Genomic DNA, 23,371 nt, shown 5'->3' on the forward strand with positions numbered 1-23,371 from the left:
TATAGCATGTAGTATTACAGGATAGGATTTAATTTGAATGCCTTACTATACTGTGTAAAATTGACTGGCATTCTGATGCTGTAGGTTCTGTGACTGTGATTATCTCAACTTCTGTGCCTATAAAATCGCAACTGTATTGTTGTATTAACCCAGCTTTTTCATGGAATTTCCTTGCTTTCTTAAAGCTACAGAAACACCATGTTTTCACTCTCATATAGCAAAAATACCATATATGGGCTAAAAACAAATGTAAGAAATTTCATCTTAAATGGTAATTTGCTCAGAATGTTACAAAGCACCTCCTTGGTCACGTTGCTGTAGCATCATAACATTTGCGGCTGCTTTCTCTGCTGATGTGTGATTGAGCTATATCATTGGAGGGATGGGGGTATTACAAAGAAAGTAGTCAGCAAAATAATGTTCAGGTCTTATTACTTATTCTGGACTGCAATAAAACAATCTGGGAGCCCCGTTTCTGTTAGTAAGAATATTTAATTCTGGTGCTGCACACACCAGATACTGTAGGGTTACCTGGTATGTACCTTATATCAGTGTGTGTGGGGGGAAGCGGCTGTAATTCTGTGTCTCTCATATGGGTATTCTCTTTCTTGAGAATTTATCTTTTTGAAAGAAAGCACAGTGTGTTATGGGGTGTAAGGCAAATCTTGAAGTTATTCTTAGAACCTACCTTTGTATTTATTTATGCATTTCATGTAGCTTATTAAATCTGTGATGCTTGTGTTGTAGCGTCCAGATAGTGTTAGACCTGCGTCAAACAGTCCCGTGGAAAGGCATAATTCCGATCAGGAGGAAGCGGAAACTGCTACTCAGGTAAGCTGGCACCAAAAAGCACAGGTGCACGATGGTGAAAGGAAACCAAGTTACAGAGACATGAACTCAGGCAGCAGAGAGTACCAGTAAATTCTGCCTGTGGGTATTACAGTGCCTGGGCGACTGGTGCACACTGGCGACACCGGTACAGAAAAGGTCAGGCTTCCGTTCTAAAGCACAGTCGTCTTACGTGACTGTGACAGGATGGTTTTTCAAGGAATTCTTCATCTTGTTTCATGTCTGAGGAAGGAAGGCTGTTGGGGAGTTGCAGGACAGGGTTTCTTGCTATCCCTGTATTCTTTAGGGTGATTCCTTAAAGGGGAGGGTGGGAGCTCCACTCTTTATTTTCTCTGAGACCTTGGGGATGTTGTCCCTTTTAATGAGTGGATTATTTTTCATGTATGGGGATTTTGTCATGTGGTTGTTGAGGGGCAGGGAGGGAGATAGATCTAGGGGGCATGGGGTGCCTATGAGTGAATGGGTACAAATGGGGGGGAGGGGAAAGGGAGGAAGGTAGTTAATTCTTTTCCTTTCTCTGACTTTCCCCAGAAGCAGAAGGAAAAACATTTCTTTCCCTCTTTAAGGAGTTAATAGAATGGTGCAAGTCGGCTAAACTAAAGCTTGGAGGAAAGATTAGAGTCTCTTTATTTGATTTTGTTTTTAAGATTCTGTTTTTCCCTGACCTGAAGTGGTTTTACCTTCCTCTGTAGTTGGATTTAGAAGGGAATGAATCATCAGATACAGAATTTTCTGGCCTCTGGCAGCCTTTAATAACCTGAATAGCCCCGCTGTGGCTAATTTAAGGACAAGGTGCAGCAGTTTGCCATCAGCAGACTCCGAGGTAGCATAGGGTTTTATTTATAGTTAAAGCCCTGAAGTAGAAGATATAACGGGGTCAGTATTGGCATGAGTTTCAAGTGGGAGGAAGACTCACAGAGGAGGAAAATCTGAAGTTGGATATAAAGTACTTGATTTTTCTTGAGTCACTTAAGGAAACCTCATCCTGTGTTTCTTTTGGGTTATTCTGATTTCTTGTGGTGTGTTAGTAAAATCGTTTTAAAGGAAGGTCCTCTCATGTTCAGGAGCATCATTTTACAGATTTGCTCTACCTTTGAATGTTCTGTGTTGCACCTGAACCTTTTTGGTTTCTGTGCTGACGTTCTGGATCTGTGTATGCCGATGGTCTGACTTGCTAACCCACCTGAAAAGCTTTAAAAGTTGCCTATATATGCGATGCTTTTGGAAATGCACATTCAAAGAGTGGCACGCTTCTTGGTCTGATTTAAAATACAGAACTTTACCCCAATTCAAACACTTTAATCTGAGCATATTGACTTGGGGGAGGATTGCAGAATTGGTAATGGACTGGGGATAATGATCTAGGGACTTTTTCTCCTGGAGATGACTGAGTGTGAATTTCATCCCAGTCGTGACTGAAAGTTATCAGTGATGGCTGTGGGGTCTGTGGGAAGTGAGTTGGTGGTATCTATCCTCTTCCTACTGGACATGGTGCAAAATGGGCACTTCTGACCATCTTATTAGAGGCCTAAACCAGTAAATGGGCTGTGGAGATTGAATTTCCCTCTCAACTTCCATATGTGTTTCCATCAGGTCAGGCTTGAATCAAGTTGGGGTCGTGTGAAGGAAGCTTGCAGTGCTGCTACTCAGCCTGTATCTGTTACTGTGCTTACAGAGAAGAGTCTTTAGTCTCCAGGGCTGTCAAGCCAGCCTCTTCTCTTCACATTAAATTCACCAAAACAATCGGACCATCCTTATTAGGACAAGAAGTAAAGGGCTTAATCTGGAGCAAGGGAGATTTGGATTAGGTATTAGGAAAAGCTTTCTGACCATAAGGATAGTTAAACGCTGCAATAGATTATTATTGTGTTTTGGGATATTGTTCTCTCTCATACTACAATGGCTGAGATTTTAATTAGGTTACCGGCTTCCTTCAAGAACAGTTGTCGGTCCCCAGCTCGAAGAACAGACTTTTGATGTTGATGGTCTTGCCTGTCTCAGCTTTCATTTTTTGAGTAACAGGGAGAAGGTTGTGGCACGGTATTCTTCAACCCTCAGACACTTTCGTTTTCCCTCCACTCTTTTCAGTCTTGCTTCAGTCCCCAGTAGGGCATAGATTCTTAGTCTCACTGGCTGATGACTTCCTAGCCATGGGTAAAGGTCAAAAAGGCGGGAGGCGGGGGTCCATACTGATTTTTCTAGGTCTGGCTGTTGGCTATGGGTTTGTGGTGACTGTCCTGTGGACCCTGGCTGAGGTGGAGGAGCTCATTCTAGGGTGCTTCCATTCTTTCATCTTGGAGATCCAAGGAAGTGAGGTTGCTCACTTGCTCCAAGGCTTTCTGAGGGGACCACAGAGTTCTGTTACATCACTCCTCCACCTCAATGTGTAAGCAAGGCCCCCCATTGATATAAACCCCTCCATACTGTTAAAAGGCCCCAAAAGGTCATTATTGGTTTTCATAAAGAGGGTATTTAAGGTTGCTGCAGTAGTAGCACCATTATGTGATCTAGCTGTTGAAGTTTCATGTCTGAAGGGCCTCTGCTGACATCAGATTAGTCGATGCCTTGCTGCTTGCGCTCCAAAGATGCTGGTATCAACGAGATGGGTGCGCTGATTCGTCCCCTATGGTTTAAAAATGACTCGCTTTGCTCACCAGCTGTTGAAATCTCTGCATTCCACAGTTTACAGCTTCCATGTTCAAACTGTGGAGCTTTATACTCTCAGCAGGCTGCCATCAGCACAACTGGACGTTGAAATAGACGCAGTTGATGATTTGGAGTCCTAGCAGCTAGGCTGTAGAAACTGACATGAACGCTGTATTACCCCTCTGATGCATTTCAGTTGTCAGGGCAGTCTGCCTGGATGGCAAATGGTACCGAAGCTCTTTGGCTGTTCGCTCAGGTCATGCATTTCTTGAAGTTACCGGGTTTTATTTTGCTGACCTGATATGATCGGACATGATCCGTATAGGCTGATTTCTTCACCTAAAGTAGTTTAGTTGTGTCTTTGTTCATCAACTCAATTTTCACATGAGCTTTGGAAGGCCATCTGTCCAGGGGAGTGAAGTACTGAATGCTTTGTTGGCGGTTGAGGCGGGTTCCTGTACACAGTCCTTGTACTGCTGTGACGACTACTTCGCTCAGTTGGAAAAGCTGGAAAACTCTCCCAAATGCACAAGAATTCAAACCACAGCCTCTGCAGAAATCCTGCAAGTCGTGCTATGGACAACCCAGTTCTAAGCTTACGGAGCTTTGTGCACCCTCTGGAGTCTTGTTCACAGCTGCTTCATCAGAATGATGGTTCTAAACTTTACTCTTGTGCCAGCATGCAAGAATATGGCTCACTAGCGGATCCTGCTTTCAGAGAGCTCTTATTACAAGCAAGTAATTTTTTATGTCTCCAAGACTGTCATCAAATATGGTACAACAACTTTGTGCAGTGACCACAAATTACACTGAGAAGCAATGGAGTCCTTAATGCCGCATTTTCAGATGAAGGCTGGATTCCAAAATGTGTGGTGCTCGGTATGTTGCTATACTTCTATCTTGGAGTTTCTTGTAGCTCTCATCACAATTGTATCAAAGTGCTTCCCATGTAAATTAAATCTCCAGGCTGAGACCGTAGCAGACTTCATGGAGTTTTCTGTTCTTCTCCCCTCTCTGAGCAAGGAGACTCTTTGGAGAATACATTCCATCATCATACTGGAAATGCTTTGTCAGAGGAGTACCTGGAAAGTGGTCAGCCTCTATATTAATCTGATCTCAAGAAGCTCATTCCACAACTGAGTCACCTTGAGAGAGCTTTATCTCCAGCTTTCATGCCCTTACTCCTGGATTTTGTAATCCGAGTCTTTCCAGAGATGTCCTGGCAGGGTTGTAGATGAAGATGTAGTTGCTGATGTACTTGGGTCCTTTCGCATTAAAGACTTTGAAGATTGGGGCCAATATAGGCCACCATAACTTAACATGACAAACTCTGCAAGGTGTTGCAAGTAAAAGAATTACTCGGTCAATCTGTTGTTAGCTTTGAATTTAGTTTAAAAAGGCTTAACCTTTTCTTCTTATATTGCTCATTATTAAAAGTGTTTTGGTGGTAAGAAAAATTCTGGGGTTGAATTTATTGTATCCTAAGGCTCGGTCCTCCAAGATGTGGTAAGTGCTTCCTTCAAGGAGCTATGGCTGCTTAACTTAAATCATTGAGAGTGGAGAGTGTTAAACAATTTGCAGAATTAGGCGCGCTGTGATAATTTTCCTGTTTATCTGGAATAGTTGTTTCTGGGGGAAAGTAGAAATAGTTCTTTCTGGAGAGAGAATATAGCCCAGTGGATAGAGCACTGGATTGGACTCAGGAGACTGTGTTCTATTCCCAGCTATTGGGTGACATTGGATAAGTCAGTTCACCACTCTGTGCCTCAGTTTCCCCATCTGTAAAATGGGGGATAATGATACTAAACTATGAAAAGCCTATGTAAGAGCTAAGTTGTGCTATTATTATAGACTCGTAGACTTTAAGGCCAGAAGGAACCATCATGATCATCTAGTGATTGTAGTCTGACTTCCTGCACATTGCAGGCCACAGAACCTCACCCACTCTCTCCTACAATAGACCCATCATCTCTGGCTAAGTTACTGAAGTCCTCACATCATGATTTTAAAGACTTAGAGTTACAGAGAATCCACCATTTACACTAGTTTAAACCTGCAAGTGACCCATGACCCATGCTGCAGAGGAAGGTGAAAACCCCCCAGGGTCTCTGCCAATCTGACCTGGGAGGAAATTCCTTCCCAGCCCCAAATATGGCGATCAGTTAGACCCTGAGCAAGATCCACCAGCCAGACACCTAGGAAAGAATTCTCTGTAGTGATTCAGAGTCCTCCCCGTCTAATGTCCCATTATCGGCTGTTGGAGATATTTGCTGCTAGCAGTCACAGATAGGCTACATGCTGTTGTAGGCAGTCTCATCATACCATTCCTTCCATAAACTTATCAAGCTCAGTCTTGAAGCCAGTTAGGTTTTTTGCCCCCACTGCTCCCCTTGGAACACTGTTCCGGAACTTCAGTCCTCTGATGGTTAGAAACCTTGGTCGAATTATAATTCCCCCACTCCGTGGTGGAATGCAAGATTTCTCAGTTGGCAGGATTTTAGGGATTGAGATTATTGCTGATTTAAAGAAATATAATAAAATACCTTTATCATCAGAAGAGTGACTGTAAAAAAGAGCTTAATGTTGCTGTTACTCAGTTTACAAGTCAAAATAATATTTAAATGCTATCTCCAGTTGATGTTTGATCATCTAGTTTTGTCGTTTGTGCTTGTATATTTCGGTGAGTAATTACAATAGAATTTCTTGGCAACTTGGATGCACTAATAAAGAGTTTGATATATGATAGCAGATACAGGTAGCTTCACTGAGGTGCATTTGCTCTTCCATGTTCAGCGTACTAAGCAGATCCAGCTCACTCTGCAGTAAACGGAACATATAATGGTTTCCAGCTTAGCTAGCATTGTAAATTTACACAGACCTTTACAACAGGTTGTGTGTATAATATGCTAAATAGAATGCCAAGAATGAAATTCCTGCCCTGAGGAGCTTACAAGTTAAAGGCACACACAGTACAGTTCAGGTAACAGAGTAGAGGGAAGATCTGACTCTGAAGATACGCAGGAAACAGAGATGCAACAACAAACTACTAGTGGTAGATGGGCTAGAGTTCCTTTTATAACCTTTATCACACTCTTGTTGCTCAGTTACAAAACGGGGGCCTGATTGTGCAGATCTAGCTGTTGGAAAACTGTTGAAGTCAGTGGCAGTTTGTGTGCATGTGGTCTATAGGCTCTAAGAATTCTAAATCCAAAGGCATGAGACTGAGACCCAAGGAATTGGTGAATGCTAGTACTTATGAAATAGGCTGAATTGCTGTTGGGGGTGGTCTCGCTGTGAACTCTTTTTGCCTTTTAATTTTTTGCTTCTGTACTGTAAAGTGGGTCAGATGAGACCCTTCATTACATCACCTTTTGTGTTTGGCTTTTTAATCATCTGTAAAAAGCTGTGATTTGTGGGTTTGTTGTTTAATGTTTATTTTGAAATAGGGCAGGAGGTGCCACATTTTTGCGTTTGGAAATTAAGCCAATCTCATAGCTAGTCTGTTCTCTGAATCCACAACCAAACTAATGATCTGACAGCTGAGATGTGATGCAGCTTTATAGAATTCTGACTCTTTTTAAATATGTTTTGGCTTGACCTGCTGCACATTTTGACTGGAATTTGTGAAGAAGCCGAAAGGAATTAGCTACCTGAGTTGGCTGCCTTTTTCCCTTAAATTCCTTGAAAACCCCTGCACTTATTAATAGCTCCGAAAGGCTGTAGCTTGTTGTTGTGATATAGAAACCCCCTGTTGTCAAATTTTACACTTTCCTATAAATTCCTTCTTTGCTTTCCTATCTTTATCCTAGACTGAGAGAGTACCACTTGAACTCAGTCCGAGACTGGAAGAAATGGTGGAGTTCAGTGAAATGGAAGCAGAGCCCAGTGAGACAGAAGATTTTGAGGCCAGAGGAAGTCGCTTCTCCAAGTCTGTTGATGAAAGGCAGCGTATGTTAGTTCAGCGGAAGGAAGACCTGCTGCAGCAAGCTCGCAAGTATGCTCAATCCCTGACACGCAGTACTGTCCACTTAATTAGAGTGGTACCTTGTAAAGTGGATTTTGTCTGGACTTTTCCCCCCTGTCTTTATGTGTTTATGCAAAATACAATGGGAACAACAGCTGTATCTGCTGCAGCGGGATCAGGACTCTGTCTAATACAGCATCATTATCAAAAACACAATTGTGAAGTGCTGACTTAGGCCCATTTCTCAACAAGATGTGAATATAAACCTAGGGCCTTATCCAGAGTCCATTGAAATCAGTGGAATGACTTCCAGTGACTTCAGTGGACTTTGGATCAGGCCCTTCATAAAGAAGAGAACCCAGTATCATTTACAAGTCTGCTGAGTCTACTTCTAGTAAACCATCATCTTGCCTCCTGGCTGTGGCTGTGCCTGCATTCATACCTTACTATATCTGACACCACATGTCAAACACAGTTGTTTTCAAGTGTCGAGCAAGTTTTTGTTTCTGCTTAAGCACCAAGTGACGTAGGTCAGTTATGGTACCCCTTACAAAAAACTCTACACAAAGTTCAACCCAGTCCCCTCCCCTGCCCCACAAAATATAGTGACTGGTTGTAAATTGATTCTTTTGGCTGCTAATAAATGTTTGCATATTGAACTGAACTTTTTTTAAATAAATTCTGCTCATATTAGTGAAGGTTGATAAATTCTGATAAATGCCAGGTGGGCATCAGTTGATTGATGCACACAAAGCCCAGTGAGACCAAGTACCATACAACAAGGTGGTTATTTATTTTATTTATTTATTTATTTATTTGTGTTTGGTTCATTTCTATTGAACAAGTTTCTGTGCCAACTTTTACGAGCAAAACGTTAAACGGACCTGCAAGAAGTGTATGCATGTTGTTTGCAGGTGCAGCCCTTTTTGTCAGCAAACAGACCCAGTTGCGTTTTTTAAATACCTCCTTTTGTGTTCACATGGAACATAGCCTGAAGACTTGTGGGTGCAGTTTAAGAGTCTCTTGAGAAATTTGTCCTCAGATATACCTGTCCCCAGACACATCTTCCCTCAAATCCTTAAATTTTGCTCAGAGAGGCAAATTATTTTTTCTTTCCTATTTAAAACTACTAGTTCACTTCTCGTATTTTTAGATCTGTTGTAGATTCAAACTGTTGCTTTTAACACTAATTTTAAAATGCAGCAGGATGTCATCTCTGGATGTCATCTCTGGAAGCTGCTTTCTTGCTCTCCTAGGACTCACAAATGTTCATGAACTAATCCTTGTGAGATAGGTACTACCACCGTTTTAATGAAGGGGACATGGAGAGACAGAGAGGTTAAGTCACTTGCCCTAAGCCACACAGTGAATTGGTGTGAGAAATTGGAATAGAACCTGGATCTTTAGACTCCCAGTTCCATGCTTTAACCAGAAAGTTAACTATATAAATTGCATGGTAGATAATGTAGTCCTCTTTCTGGTAACCATAGCAAGAGTCCGGGTTTACACTGCTTATGGATCTGCAGTTGAGGTATTTTTCCACTTTCCCTAACCCTAAACCCAAACCCTCCCTTGCTTTTCAGAATGATAAACCCTGAATGGCCTCTTTTCAGAGCCAGAATCAGCCACTCTGTTGTTTTCACCCATCTTTTCCCTTTATCCTTGTAGGCGTTATTTAAACAAAACCTCTGATGAGGACTCCACCTCCGAGAGCCCCTTTCTGTCTGAGGGTGCTGCCTCTGACCCTGTCACCGTGCGCCGCAGAATGTTAGCCGCTGCTGCCGAACGGAGATTGCAGATGCAACAGACCTTGTAGTACTCTCTGCTGCTGCCCCCACCGCCTCCTCACGAGCAATGTTGAAATAAATAAATAAATAAAACCCTGCACTCTTCATACCAGCAGGAAGTCTCTCTTCCGAGCTCAGCTCGCTGTGCTGATGAGTGAGCTGGCTGCGTCTCTGCTGTATAAAGCATGTGGTCTAATAGTGTTTGGACAGCTGACAGATTTAACCTTTTCTTTTGGTAATATTTTCTATGTGACACTTATCCCTTCACAAACAAATGCAGTTTTTAAGGCTTGGGCGTGATTTCTGCTGCTAGCATAAGGTGCAGGCCTGCGGCAGAGGCAAGGGAAAGACTGCTGCCTCGATTAACAGCTGTTTGCATAGGTCACTGAAGGTGCTTGCGTGTTTAGGTTGAGATCGTCCAAGGGGAGTATTAGAAGAAAGAATTGAAGTGTTGAGATTCACAGCGAACCCCATCTTAAGTCAGCAGGCAGCCGCAGCCACGGCCAAGTCACTGTACATATCAAGAATGAGTTAAAAATGTTACATAGGCCTGCTCGGACACCGATAAATGCTGGAATGTGGGAGCAGCGCATTGGATGGTCACGGTTGTCTAGCTACGAAACTTAAAAGTAAAGCATGAGTTGTACAGTGAGGTGCTAGCTCATATTGGTCTCAATAAAACAATTTATTTGACCCTTTCTGAGCTCCTCCTCACTTCCCATTTCTAGCTCTGCTCACCCCCTGGAGCTTTTATTTTTCTATGCATTTCATTGCCAGCAGCAGATGGGTGGCTGAGAAGAGTAAAGCTAAAAAGGGGGTACCAGGCAAATAGATTAGAAATTTGAAATCAGTGTTACAATATGTTGGTGGAACGTAGTTGAAACCTACAAGTTTGGTCTCTCGAGTGACATACAAAGAAGGGTCCATACACGGATGGATGGGACTTTATTGACCAGACAAGTGATAGCTACAGTATCTTGCTTTTTATTTTTTTAAGCCTGCATTGTGTAGTAGCGTACCCATTAGTTTAATCCAACGTACAGACACAAGAATCAAGGCTGCTGGACTTTAGGTTAGCTGTGAACAAATCCCCCAACTTTTTCTCAAAAAATTTAAAGACCTTTTGACTTTAGACTCATTTGAAAACTACAATCCTAGGTTACATAGCTGAGTTTTACATGGCAGTGGCTTAATTTTAAATGTTTTGAGGAGTGTCTTCTAGTATCACTGTCCTTTGGAAGCAGCCCAGTATTACCTAGAATTATTGGTAATTTTTTTTTACTGCTGGTTTTAGGACATTTCAGTGAATTTAATGAAAGGATGAATTGCAGAAATGTTTTGGTGAAGAAGATAATTTATTTTGATAAATCTCTTTGGAATGCCTTACCTTGCAATGCTGTTAGTAAACTTTAAAATATTTGTGTGTAAGAGAGATTTGGGTTTGCTCAATGCACAGCTGTTTGTTTTATTGTTTAAAAAAATTAAAAAACAACAACACCCCTCTTGATCAGTGTTGGAAATTGTCCTGAAGTTTCTTTAATGCAACTTTCCTTATTCCCAGTGCATCACTGTTATAGAGGTGGCCTGGTTTAGGTCTTGTGTAGCCGTTAAAGTAAGGTCACCTCCGTTGCTAAAAGGAGAGGGAACATATTTGCTTAACTCCAGGTTTTTGGAGACTTTCTCCTAACTTCAGCTGTGCAGAAGCTGTTGGTGCTAGAACCCATGAGTGCTATAAATGTGAAAGTGATGGAGGAGGATTGGAGTGCTGTCCAGGGAGGCTGCATAGAATGCAGCTTTTGAGCCTCATCTTAGTCTGAGCTCATTTAAAGAGTATTCTGTGTTTTAAGATTTGGATGTCTCTTCTCTCAAATGGCAGAGATTCCCAGGTTCCAATGGGACACAGTCAGGTGCAAGGAAAATCTCAGGCTTTTCAATCTTCCATTCCAAGCTGATATGAGAGGAAGAGCTCGTTCTGTCTGCCTTTGGGGAGCTGGAGTTCCTTGTAACCAGGCAGATGGGTTTCTGCAGAGACATTATCATCTGATTTGTTGCCTGTCTCCATTCCTGTGCCTCGCAGGAGAAGGACAGCCAGTCAAAACTCCTGCATGTGCTGAGGGCCATGCTCCTTACCCTTCTATTTACTAAGGCCTGGGAGCACTATTGCAGAGTGCATCCCTTATTTCTTAGTCAGCTGGGAAGCCGCTGCTCTCTGACAGCTCTGCATTTCCCTGCATCAGCCTGTCAATTGCTTCGTACAGTTTGCCTGCTTTGTACATTATATATCACAACAATTGTCCCTAATTCCTCTTGTCATTTACCTCTATGGAACTCATCCTATACACGATCCTTGTTCATTCACACTGGCATGAAAAGGTAAACAGTTGGTGCCAATAAATTGTACTTGAACAAGACCGTCTCTCAGCCTGCTGAGGCCCCACTGTAGAACACTGAGTGACCTGAAATGAGGGGGACACACAAATTAGTCAAACGGGGAAGCTAAAATAAAATGGTGTGGGACTCCTTCGTCTAAATAACTTCTAATCACAATTTCATAATTCTTTGTGAGGTAAATACTTTTCAAGAACTGAGGGGACACCTAAAATGAGTAGCCGCCCCTCAAAATGAGGGACGTTGGAGGTATGAACAAAACCCTGGGTGTGTTTCTCCCTCTTGGTCCTTTCATCTCGACCCCTTTCTGTTCACCAGGGATGGTACTTCCTTTATCCCACTGTCCAAAAGTGCCACTTTCCCAGCCGTCCCTTGGATGGCAGCCTCACATTGGAGCACTCCTTCCAAGTGACCTACTTCAGCAATAATTGGCTTGTTCATGCCTGGAGGAGGAAGACACAGCGTTGCCTCTTTTACTCTGGTTCTGTTTCCCTTGAATGGAGTCCATCCGAGGAGAAGCCTTTGTGCTGACCAACCCTGCCGTGGCCAGGAAGAGCTACTGTGTGTGATCTCGTGGAATCTACTGTAAACACCAGAGATCGTGGAGAAATAACAGAACCTTCTGAACCAGACTTGCTGCTGTGGGAAAGAACTTCCTTTGCTGACGACTGTTTTCTTTCCCGGATACGCCCATGGTAGGGGAGGTTAGTGGGAGGGTATGTGTGAAATTAAGGTCCTGTCTGTTTATATATCCCACTCTACAGCTACTTCATCAAACTCACTGGCAGCCAGGGGGGCCCAGCTGGCCTGGAATCTGTGCTTGGCAAATGTTCCTGCTCGGTCAGGGGCACCAAGGGTAGGGTGCCAGCCTCATACCCTACTTCTACCAATTGCTGACGAGACGCTAGCAGGAGAGTATATGGAGAGGCCAAAGGAGAACCCCGATAGGGCAGCAGTGTGCTCCCTTGCTGCAGGCCGCAAGGTTTTGTTGCCATTGCATGCAAGCCCTGCACTGTGTCGTGATTAATTGCCTTGCCATGACCCAGGGGGAGCATTGTATGGTCCAAAGCAGCCAGACTAGCAATCCTAACAGTTAACATACTGTTTTTCCTGCCTAATGGAGCACTTTAACACTGATCAATAACCCTCTGCTACAATGCGTATGTGATGCTGTACCTGAAACCTCGGTAAGATCTCGTGGGTAGATCTCCGCATGCTCTGCCTGGGAGGCTGTTAGCCCCGTTTCAGGCAGAGGAACAGCCTGTGTTTCATTTCGATGGTGTTCTATAGCTGGTGTGTCTGTCTTCCAGTACTTGGAATTAATACGCCTGGCTGCAGAGCTGTGCACAGTAGATTAAAACCAGTTGTGGAATATTTAGAATCAGATACGAGAGAGCCAAATTATGTCACTTTTTCTAGCCCCTCCCTGGGGGAGAGTTCAGGGTCATTCCCTTACCCTCCATTTACGAGTGGCTTGTCTAGCCTAGTTCTAGATGTGTCAGCCAGAGGGGCTCTTCCACCACATCCCTTGGAATTGCACAGTCTAGTGGATCTCCCTGGCAAGAAGCTTTCCTATGATGCCATCAGTAATTACTTGCCCTGTAGGCTGGCGAACAGATTCAGCACAAAAACCCCAGCATCCAACAGTCACGCTCCCTGCCCAAGGGAAACTCTTGCAGTTGCAGGACAGTGGCTCACACAACACCGAGAAACATTTTCCATCCTGTGTCTAGCTTAGAGTTCCTAAGCCAGATCTGCAGGGCTGGGTTCAGAGTGGAACATGGCACCTGCTGTTCCTGAACACCTGTGTGTGACACAGTGGTTAACTCCTCCTTTGCCAGGCACAGGGTAATCCTCTGTATTCTGTATGCCTCTCTCCTAACCCAGTAGGTGTCCAATAAATCCAGCTAGTATTAACTCTCCCTCTATATCTTTCAGGCCTCATCACCAAGACAGAGAACACCGAAGGCAACATTGTCAAGGGGAGCTGACTGTGGACTTTACTCCCTTGGTCACTACCCCCTGAGTCTCAATAATGGCCCAGTTTCCTTGCAGAGCCCCAGGCTCTGTAGGGCAGCCATGCCCTGTTCTAAGCGTCGGTAGAGTGCAGGAGTGCCTTCCGTCCCTGGCACCCTTATTCTACCTCCCAAAGCAGCCTTGCAGCTGAGGGACCGTGGACTTTGGCGGATGGGAGACCTGCGTGATGTGCCCCACAAAGAGGATGCTAAGTGTGCACAGAAGGAGCAAAGGGGCTTGGTGTTTCCTTGGTGAGGATGCTTCCTGAGCTCTCTGCAGGGAGGAGTCCTGGATCACAGAGGGACAGTAAATACCTTGGGCCTGAGTCTGGCCTGAAAGGAGGTGGGCTTTTCTCAGCTTACTGGAGCTGTGTGACGGACAGATTGATAGAGGCACTGGTGGATGTGTCACTTGCCTGGGCCATCTGGATTGCACTGTCCCCAGGCTGCAGATTGTCCCAGATGCTGGAGAGCTATGGAAGTTTGCTTGGTCGAAGAAACCCCATCGAAGATCATGGATTTGGTCCTAGTTGGTGGTGGTTTACTTCTAGCTTCATCTGTGTCAGACAATCACAGTTGAGCCCTTTGCTTAAAGTGTGGTGAAGAAGCCAAGGAATTAATCTCTGAACTTGTTTTAGGACTAGAGAGAGCAGCCCAATTCTGCTCTTGGTTCCAGTGGTGTAAATCCAGACTGATTTCAACGGAGGGTGTTTGGCACATCAATCTTTTTTTGTAATGCACTTCTCCAGCTAATGAACGTTTGGGTAGCACTTTGAAGCTGGAGACCAATTCGGCCCTCTTATTGGTGCAGATCCTTTTGCTGGAGATACTTCTGTTCAAGTGACAGCAAGATAAGGACAGTTGAGTCCTATAAATGCAAAGTGTAGTGACCAGAATATGTTTCTCTTTCTTCCCTGTCTCATTTCCCTCTCACAGAGGGATATGATCTGGCAGAGTTTATCTTTCTTCAGGCATCTTCTTTTACACCACTTGTAACAGTGTAACTGGACTCAGAGTCGGGAGCCCTGCACTCTATTTCTGGCTCTGCCACTGGTCTGCTGGTTGACCTTAGACAACTCACTTCACAAATCTATGCCTCAGTTTCCCCACACATCCTTTAGATTGTAAAGTCTGCAGGGCGCAGGAGTGGTCTTACTCTGTGTATATCTAATAATCCAGCACTCCTGCCCAGATCTACGGCTGTTCTTTATCGCTCTAGGTCCATTTCCTCTGTCAAACACAGCTCCTTTCCATCTCCTCGTTGTCTGGCCAGACTATGGACACCTTGAGTCTTTCCTTGACTTTGGGCTCCCACATTAGTCTCAATTACCTAACCACTGCAGAATACACAAGATTCATGAAGTAACTGCATGTCTGAACTGGGCATGTCCCATTACTTGCACTGAAAGAGGTCCTGCCTGCACTCATGTCACATTCCTCCTCTGCATGTCCTTCTTAGGCTGTGTGTGGCCAGAAAAATGTTGGTGCCGAAAGGGTTAAGTTTTGTGTCAGCCATTCTGACGCATCCTTTCCATTCCTCCCCATGGCTATTCCTATCGGTGTGTGTGATCAGAATAACCCTACAGAACATTGCATTCCCACACCCAACCTTGCTGGTTAACTTATCCAATTACTGCATATGCTCAGAAATGCTCCAGAGTATCAGTTTGTTGAACTGAAATGTGCAATAGTGGCATGAAGCTATCCGCTTTCCTTAGAGGACAATAGCCACTTGTCTTCATTTCAGAAGTGATTGCTATGATCTGCATTCCTGCGGCAGCTAAGAATGCCAAATGAGATTGAAGCGCCATCCTGCTGTGGTTACTGAGAATAAGATCCAGTCCCTGCTGCAAAAAGCTTACAATCTAGACACATAAAGGAAGAATTATTATTTCTAGGTACGACCACAGCGAGAGTAAGTGACTTGGCCAAGGTCATAAAAGAAGTCTGTGGCAGAGTTAGGATTTGTACCCACGTTTTCTGAGTCTCTGGCAAGTGCCTTAAGCACAAAACCATCCTTTTAGTGTCTCAGTCAGCAATCCTCCTCCTCAATCATCTTCTTCTGAGGCTGAGCGGTAAGGCCGAGAACTATGATGAGGCTTGATTCAGTTGTTGTGGAGCAAGTAATAAATAAATAATGACAATAGCGTTGTGATACCTGGTGGTGGTTTTCCCAGGAGCTTGGCAGTGAGTTTGGAAGGGAGAGCGGGGGAAGACGTGCAATAGTCGAATCAGGCATGAAGTTGGAATTTTTACAGAAGGAAATAAGCCTAGGTCTTTGGAGCTCAAGTCCATTGTCAGGAAGTTTGCCTGTAGCAGGGAAAGATGCTTAGAGGGTTTAATCTTTGGCACTCGAACACTGGGTCTGATGCATGAGACACTCATCCCTCTTCTGTCATTGGATACGTCTTCCTGTGGATTTGATTTGAGACTTGAAATTTGGTCTAAAATATGGCCAGTAGTACATTACCTTAACTTTCCTAGGTCTCTGGAAGTACACACAGGCAGATTCTCTTTTACTCTTTTTGAGTTGTTCTGGCAGTGCAAAGGAAAGCAGCTGGACCTGGACAGCTGAGAATTCCCTCAGTGTTTTTCAGGCCCCAGTATAGGAGACACAGCTTGAGCCTGGTGCACACCGGCAATCCAGCGTAGACACTGCTATACAGTACAATCAAACTTTGGTTCATTGGCAAATTGCAGTCCTGCTTGTCTTCTTCCGTTGGCATAGTTAATCCACCTGCACGAGAGGCAGTAGCCCTTCCTTCGACATAGCGCTGTCTACGCTAGAGGTTAGGTTGGTATAATTGCGTTGCTCGGGGGTGTGGATTTTCTAAATAAAATCCTTGGGTTTTAGACTGTTCCCGAGAGGTTTAAGATAATTCAATATTTGAAATTCAAGCGGTGCTGGCTAGTTGTAGTAAGACATATCGGTCATGAGGTATTGTTTCTGTTCCCTGATTGGATGAGCCTAACTCTTGGAATTACAGGTCCCCAATGCAAATAATAGCATTTATGGATTGAAAATTGGCTTTCTGCGAATAGTCTCTAAACATTTGCTTACAATTCACTATTTTAGTGGATGTTTCTGCCGATGAACTCATTTGCTGGAATATTTGTGGAGGGTGAACTGAATAGGGATGCAAATGTAGTCAGTTATTTCTAATTTTCAATCTGAGCCAGTATTTGCCAAACATTTTTTGAACTCTTCACCCAGTTTTATCTTCAGCTTGTCTGTTGTCTTTTGTCCTGGTTTACTTGATGTTGCCCTTCTCCCTTGTCTAGGCCTTAGAATGCTAAATTCAGCAGAAACATCTTTGCTACTACGGGTTCTATTTCTGTGTCCTAATGCATTTTCTTTCGTATTTTGTGTGCAAAATTTCCGGTGTCTTTCAGCCATTCTTCTTTTGAATCACCTGTGTGAGTAATTCGATGATGGCTCACATGGGGATCAAATTGTTGCTGGGGTTATCTTTTCTTCTGCAGAGTGAAGTCAAGACCAATGGACATCCCAGGGCTTCCTTTTCTGCCTGGTCAGAGTGCAGTTTGAGATGACAAAAAATGGCAAGAGACTACTTTGGAACATGACATTGGTCTGACTAGGTGGAGAGGAATGTAGGGTTTAAATTGGATTTGGTGTGGAACTGGCTGGCTGAAGGGATGAGAAATAGCCTCTAGGCTTTACACCTCTGTATCATCAGTTTGAATATGTCCCAAACTGGCTGCAACATTAGGTCATAAACCTCTGATGGCTGTTTGGTAGCTCTTAGTATGTTGGGAATCTCAACACCGATCCTAGTGGATGCATGTCTACATCATGACTGACACTGCTAGCCTTCATTATTGCCAATCTGAGTGGAAGCCAAGTATTGAGTGAGAATAGATATTTAGGCCCCAGCCCTGCAAACACTTAACCACATGTTTAACTTTAAGTATGTGAGTCATCCCCAGATGCTTCAAGATACGCATGTGGGAGAACGTTTGTTAGATCGGGACTGTAATTGCCATCGCTCCTGTGTTTGGTGATCTCTGCAGTTCCGGGTCAACACATGTTGGTGGGCTGGGGTGGGAAAAGTCTTCCAAACTGGAACCGCCTGTGCGTTAACTTCCTTAGAGGACACACAGGTGACTCCAGGGCTGTCAGCCTGGCACCTTGCACAATCAAAAGCGCTAAAGAAAAACAAATGTTAGTGGGATGATCCAGTTTCTGTGATTATTTTTTTTAATTTAATTATTATTACTAATAAATTCCTAGCTTTTCCATAGTGCTTGTCAAGCCTTAGCTCTCAAAGCATCTTACACAGGAGGTATATGAATCAACACCCCCATTTTACAGGGCATTAAAATGTTCCACCCACTTCAATGATGCTGAAAGGCATGTGGCTGGCAGCCTTTTGAGACTCAGGATGTCTCTTTCTCCAGCAAGCCGGCACAGCAAAGGTGCTGACCGTGACAGCTTCCTCCCTCCGCTTTCCTGCTAGTGTGCCTCAAACCTGACCTGGAGGCCATCCCCGAGGGAGCAGAAGACAGTTCAGATTCTATGTATTCCATCCTTGGCTGCTGTGCGTGCTCAAGACAGCCAATGAGATTGCAATGAGTGTCGACGGTGGTATTCCATGGGACACACTTGATCAAGACTACCAAATCCATTTCACATAGGCTACCAGCAACCATCAGATGGCAACAACATCCAGATGCTTCTGCCCTGGGCGTTGATCGTGCAAGGTGTATTGTGTGGGCAGATCCCTGTGCCTGCACAGAGCCACGCTGAGGCCAACAGCAATCTGCATAGGTGTAGGGGGCTGTCTATATGCGATGCAACTTGCAAGATCAGGCCATGGGCTGGGAACAGTTAGCTTAAACCCAAAAGGCCTACGATTCCCAATCTCCTGAGCCACACAGGGCCCAGATGTTTTAGTGCTCAGCTTCCACAATGGGAGCCAGACTTCCAAAAGCACCCGACATTCATCCAATAGGCTGAGTTCTCGTCACGGTCTAGCCACTGATCCCAGGACCTAAGTGGGAGCTGAGGTTTTTCTAAAAAATCTGGCCCCCGTGTCCGATAGCTTTTTGAAACAACACAAGAGGTGGAATAATTTGCAGTGGTGCCAATTTGTAAGGGGCTGGGAGGCACGTGCCCCCTCCCCTGGATTTTTACACTGGCTCAAAGTTCCATAGGCCCCAGAGCCGAGGAGGGTGGGGGGGGGGTGTGGGTGGGTGGCATGGCCTGACCGCTTTTAAGCAGTGGTCCCACACTAAATCAGTCCTGCTGCTGCCAGGGAGATCCAAAGCATGGCTACTGAGATTTGATGCAGCTGCCCTGCCATACCCATGGACGGGCGACTGAGCCAAGTTTCAGTGAGTGGCCTCGCGACCTGCCACATGGAGAGTCTGTTCCTGGATGGTGGAGTGCAGCCCCATGCGGGTAAGAGAGAGGGGAGACTCCCTGCATGAGCAAGACCCAGGGTTCCTGTGCATGGGGGGGGGGGGGTGGGGAATGGGATGACTTACTTCGGAGCGGAACTGGGTCCCTGCCAGAAGTGGGAACGGGGGTAGGGACCAGAATTTGTCCCCTTCCCCCACATCCCCAAGAAATATATGAATTGGCACCACTGTGTTCTTTTTTCTTTTCTCTCCCCCCCCCTCCTTAATTAAAGAAGAATAGTCATAAAATAACTGTAGTCTGAAAACCAGAAGGTGAAAGACCAGGATTACAGACAAACATTCTCTTTATTGAGCTACACATGAATTTTCCATTAGTCAGAGAAAGAGATTGGCAGTGTCTAATATATCACAGAAACCTCACTGATTGGTAATAGAAAGGCTTAGAAAGACCTGGCGCTTTATATATATATATATTTAGTTTCCTCTTTATTTATTCATTTTATTTTAAACAGGTGTGTGGTTTCTTCAGCGAAGGTAACTCTGAAAAGTGACTGTGAAGATGTCTGATTACTAATCAAAGTAGAAATGATGAAGGGTTGGTCATGAAAACGGTGACTTTAATGTAAACACTACATTTGATTTTGGTTTTTTTTTTTTTTAGTTTTTTTTGTGATTGGTGTGTGTGTGTCTGTGTGTGTGAGAAACTTTTTAAACATTTTCTTTCTTTTTTTGTTTTTGGGTTTTTTTGTATTTTTTTTTTGTATTTTTTTGTCTGTTTTTGCAGCACAAACATCCCCACATGAGAGAGAGAGAGAGAGAGCGAGAAAACACCATTCACTAAAAGGAAGGATCAGAGGAGGAAAAAAGCAGCACAAAAAAGCATTCACTGGAAAGAGTTACAAAAATAAATCCGAACAAAACAAAAAAACCCAAAGAAAAATAATCCCTCTAAGGTCTCCCAAACCAACCCCCAAAACAATAAAAGAAAGAAGAGGAAGCCTATCTGGTATGTAATACACAGTATTCTTCAGAGCAAAAAAGTCAAGAGAGGGAAAATCTCTGGATAATTTGGCCACTACAGGCTAGTGACAGCTGTGCTTTTTTGATACAAACCTGGAGCGCAAAAGAGACAATTCAGAACAAAGAGTCATTATTAAACTAGGGGAAAAGAATAAATAAATATAAAGCAGAAAGACATCCCCTGCTGGATACCTGACCCACAGTCATGGTCTTGCATTGTAGTCTTATCACTCCAGGCTAATAAAGACCCCCCCCTTTTTTTTTCTTTTTAAGGAGGCAGGGCACAAATAAACACAAAAAGGGAAATTTAAATGAAAACAAATGCAAATTCATTCCTGTTAAAATGAGGAATGGAGAAGAGGAGAATACCTCTTAGCACGGTTGCAAAAGATTTTTCTTTTCTTTTTTTAAATAAAGGGGGGAAGGGAAAATGGGAAAGGAATATTTTCTTTTTTTTTCCTTTTTTTCTTTTTTTTAGCTACAAAGCACATGGAAAAAAACGTGGTGTTTTTTTTCATTTTTCTTTTTTTTTCTTCTTTTTTAATCTTTTAGCTTCTAAATGTAAAGACTCAGCTAAAACCAGATCTACAGCAGTCTACGGAAACACACAGCCATCATTCCATGTTCAGAACATTATACATTGATTCAATAAAGAAGGCTGTGTCTTATGCAAAAGGCCAAAAGGTCATGCTACCGGTAAGGAGAACGCCAACAGGAGAGTCCGTGAAGTGGTCTGGAGAGAGAGAGAGAAGGGAGCCCAGGCTTGAATACATTAAAAATCAATCAAGAAATCAATTAAATCATAGGGGGAATCCCTCACTGCCAAGTAAAACAGTATCACAATGGTTAATGTCCTTAATTAACCCTGTTCAAAAATAAATTGCGTCTCCCCTCCCCTGCCCGAAGCCCACCTGAAAGTGAGGTTGGTACTGATACACGGTTCGAATTTGATGGACAAATACATCCCTCCCCCCCAGTCTTTTTGGGGCGTGCGCGTGTGTGTGTGTGTGTGGGGGGCGGTGGTGTGATTGCCACTAGGGGCCCTCCTCTTTCTCGCAGAACCCGTGCTGGTAAAAGGCCTGAAGCTCCCCATCTTGTGCTTTAACTTGGGAGGAAGTTACATTCCACAAGTGAAGAGCTTGTTACGTAAAGAATGCTTTCCTGCTGCGTCCCGGTTAAAAAAAGTTCTAAAATATTGTGGTGTGGGTTTGTTTTTTTCTTTCTTTTTTCTCTTTTCTTTTTTTCTTTGTTTGTTTTTGAAACCCCCAAGAGCTGAACAGAACCGAGAGGCACCGAGAGCCCAGCCCCCATGGTGCAGACTGCACCACGGCACCAGCTGACTTACGGCTTCCTAACACCAGTCCCTAAAAAATCCAAGAAACTGGAATGGGGAGGAAGAAAAAAAAAATCCCCTTCCCCTCTACCCCGAAGCCACTCCCCCTAAAGAAGAGTTAAAAAAATAACGCTATCGCTCTTTGTTTTAAGAAAACAATCCCTTTTAAAACTCATAGGATACCTTAGGTTCAAAATGCAGGCAGACCATTTAGCAAATGTCAGCGTAATTTTTCTTGGCTTATTTAATTGATTTGATTTCTATGACTGGTGACAATACCAGGGAGGGCTGAAGCCTGTCAGAGAAATCAGTTCTGTCCACAGCTCTTTGAGATAAACTAAAAAGATTGTGGTGGTGGTGGTTTTTTTTTTTTATGTGTGTGTGTGTGTGTGTGTGTGTGTGTGTATATATATATATATATATATTTATTTATATATATATATATATATAATTTGTCATTATGCCTTTTTATTTACCAGCTTGCATTATTAGTATAATGATTTTGTTTTTTGTCGTTTGATTTGGTTTTTGTTTTGTTTTGCGCTTTTTTTCTTTTTTTAAAATTTTTTCCTCCCGCCGTGATCATTACCAAAGGAGTTGATTTGCTATACAGGACGAGAAGGCGTCAGTACAAGCCACAGCCTCGGAGGTTGTTGGCAATGATGATGTCGGTGACCGCGTCGAAGACCACCTGGATGTTGTTCGTGTCCGTCGCGCAAGTCATGTGACAGTAAATCTCCTTGTTGGGGGAGCGGTTTTTGCTTTCAAATTGTGCTTGGATATATGCTGCTGCGTCCTCGTAAGTGTTAGGGCCTGCAGGCAAACAAACAGGAAAAGAAAGAGAATCCCGTCAGAGGTCTTGCAGGCATGAGCACGCTCTAGGGAAGTGATTTTCAACCTATTTACCGTTGTGGGCTGCATATGCAGCTCTCTCTGTGTTATGTACATCCACACAACATCCATACTACTGGTATGGCCCTGAGGATGTCACAGGGGCCGCAGCTGGGTGCTGATTGGGCCGCAAGCGGGGGGGGGGCTGAGAACCACTGCTCTAGGGAGATCTGGAAGAAAAGGGCTGGAAGAGGGGTTGGTGTATTATCCCATAAAGGGGAAAAGATGATGCACGAAGAAGGCATTTTGTACTGCTTGGAGTTCACATTAGAAAACCAGGTGTCATCTACCCCCCGCCCCCCACTCTCTTTTTCCCAGAAGACTCTATAGATAGCTGGAGAGCTAATGGGATAATAAAACTGCCAATGAAACATGAGCATCAGAGAAGAAAAGGGATTTCAAAACTCTTTGGATCAGAGCCTCAGCTAGTGTAAATTGGCTAACTCCACTTACTTGTTTACACAAGCTGAAGATCTTGCTCATTGTTTTTGTTTTTAAACTCTTATTTAACGCTAACACCTGGATGAACAGCTGGGGGAATGAACCTCCCTCTTAAAGATTCAGGATTCTGCAGCCCTTTAATTAAAGTTATAGAAAGCTCCCCCTCCAGGTCTCCGCACCACCAGGAGACTTCCAGAAACCCCAGGGGAGATGAGACTTGATAGTCCTGATATTTCTGAGGTGAAAAATAAGCAGAAAAATTAAAAAGCAAACACACTAGACAAGCGTGACGGCCTTCTTTATCCATTGCAAAGACACCCAAAAGGGCCGAACCTGCTGTTTGTTCTAATTTTGCTGGTCACATCAAAGATTAATGCACTGACACTATCTTGGAAGCTCTGATATTTGTGTCTCCAACTGGGAGCCACATTATCAATAGGAGGAGAACAAACAAAGAGATGGTGCGAGAGGAAAAGCATCAGAAAGTTAGCGCTCAGACCTGCTTTGTACCGCACTAACTTTAATGGAGTTACTCCTAATTGACACCGGCAACAGCGGGGTCAGGTACAGTGACTTCACAGGAACAGCAGGGAACTGCTAATCGGTGCGCATCCGTACAAACATGGAAAACGAAGGCCAGGTCTACACTACAAAC

At 43.8% G+C, this 23,371-nt stretch overlaps 2 protein-coding genes across 3 annotated transcripts in view; one reads left to right on the forward strand and one right to left on the reverse strand.

The window, feature by feature from the left end:
• Positions 1 to 10,759, forward strand: part of AMFR (autocrine motility factor receptor) — a 36,322-nt gene extending 25,563 nt beyond the window's left edge. For both annotated transcript variants that reach the window (XM_048817044.2, XM_048817043.2), the window contains exons 12-14: positions 748 to 831; positions 7,305 to 7,489; positions 9,128 to 10,759. In XM_048817044.2, the coding sequence (XP_048673001.1) occupies positions 748 to 831; positions 7,305 to 7,489; positions 9,128 to 9,275 (417 nt within the window). In that variant the 3' untranslated portion in view covers positions 9,276 to 10,759. The remainder of the gene's footprint in view (positions 1 to 747; positions 832 to 7,304; positions 7,490 to 9,127) is intronic.
• Positions 10,760 to 19,357: 8,598 nt separating this feature from the next.
• GNAO1 (G protein subunit alpha o1) overlaps positions 19,358 to 23,371 on the reverse strand; it is a 297,622-nt gene continuing 293,608 nt past the window's right edge. Inside the window, exons 8-9 of the mRNA XM_048817046.2 lie at positions 21,974 to 22,197; positions 19,358 to 20,784 (exon numbers count right to left, since the gene is read on the reverse strand). Of these exons, the coding sequence (XP_048673003.1) occupies positions 22,010 to 22,197 (188 nt within the window). The 3' untranslated portion in view covers positions 19,358 to 20,784; positions 21,974 to 22,009. The remainder of the gene's footprint in view (positions 20,785 to 21,973; positions 22,198 to 23,371) is intronic.

Source organism: Caretta caretta, chromosome 12 (assembly GCF_965140235.1).
Source record: "Caretta caretta isolate rCarCar2 chromosome 12, rCarCar1.hap1, whole genome shotgun sequence".
Taxonomy (NCBI): Eukaryota; Metazoa; Chordata; order Testudines; family Cheloniidae; genus Caretta; species Caretta caretta.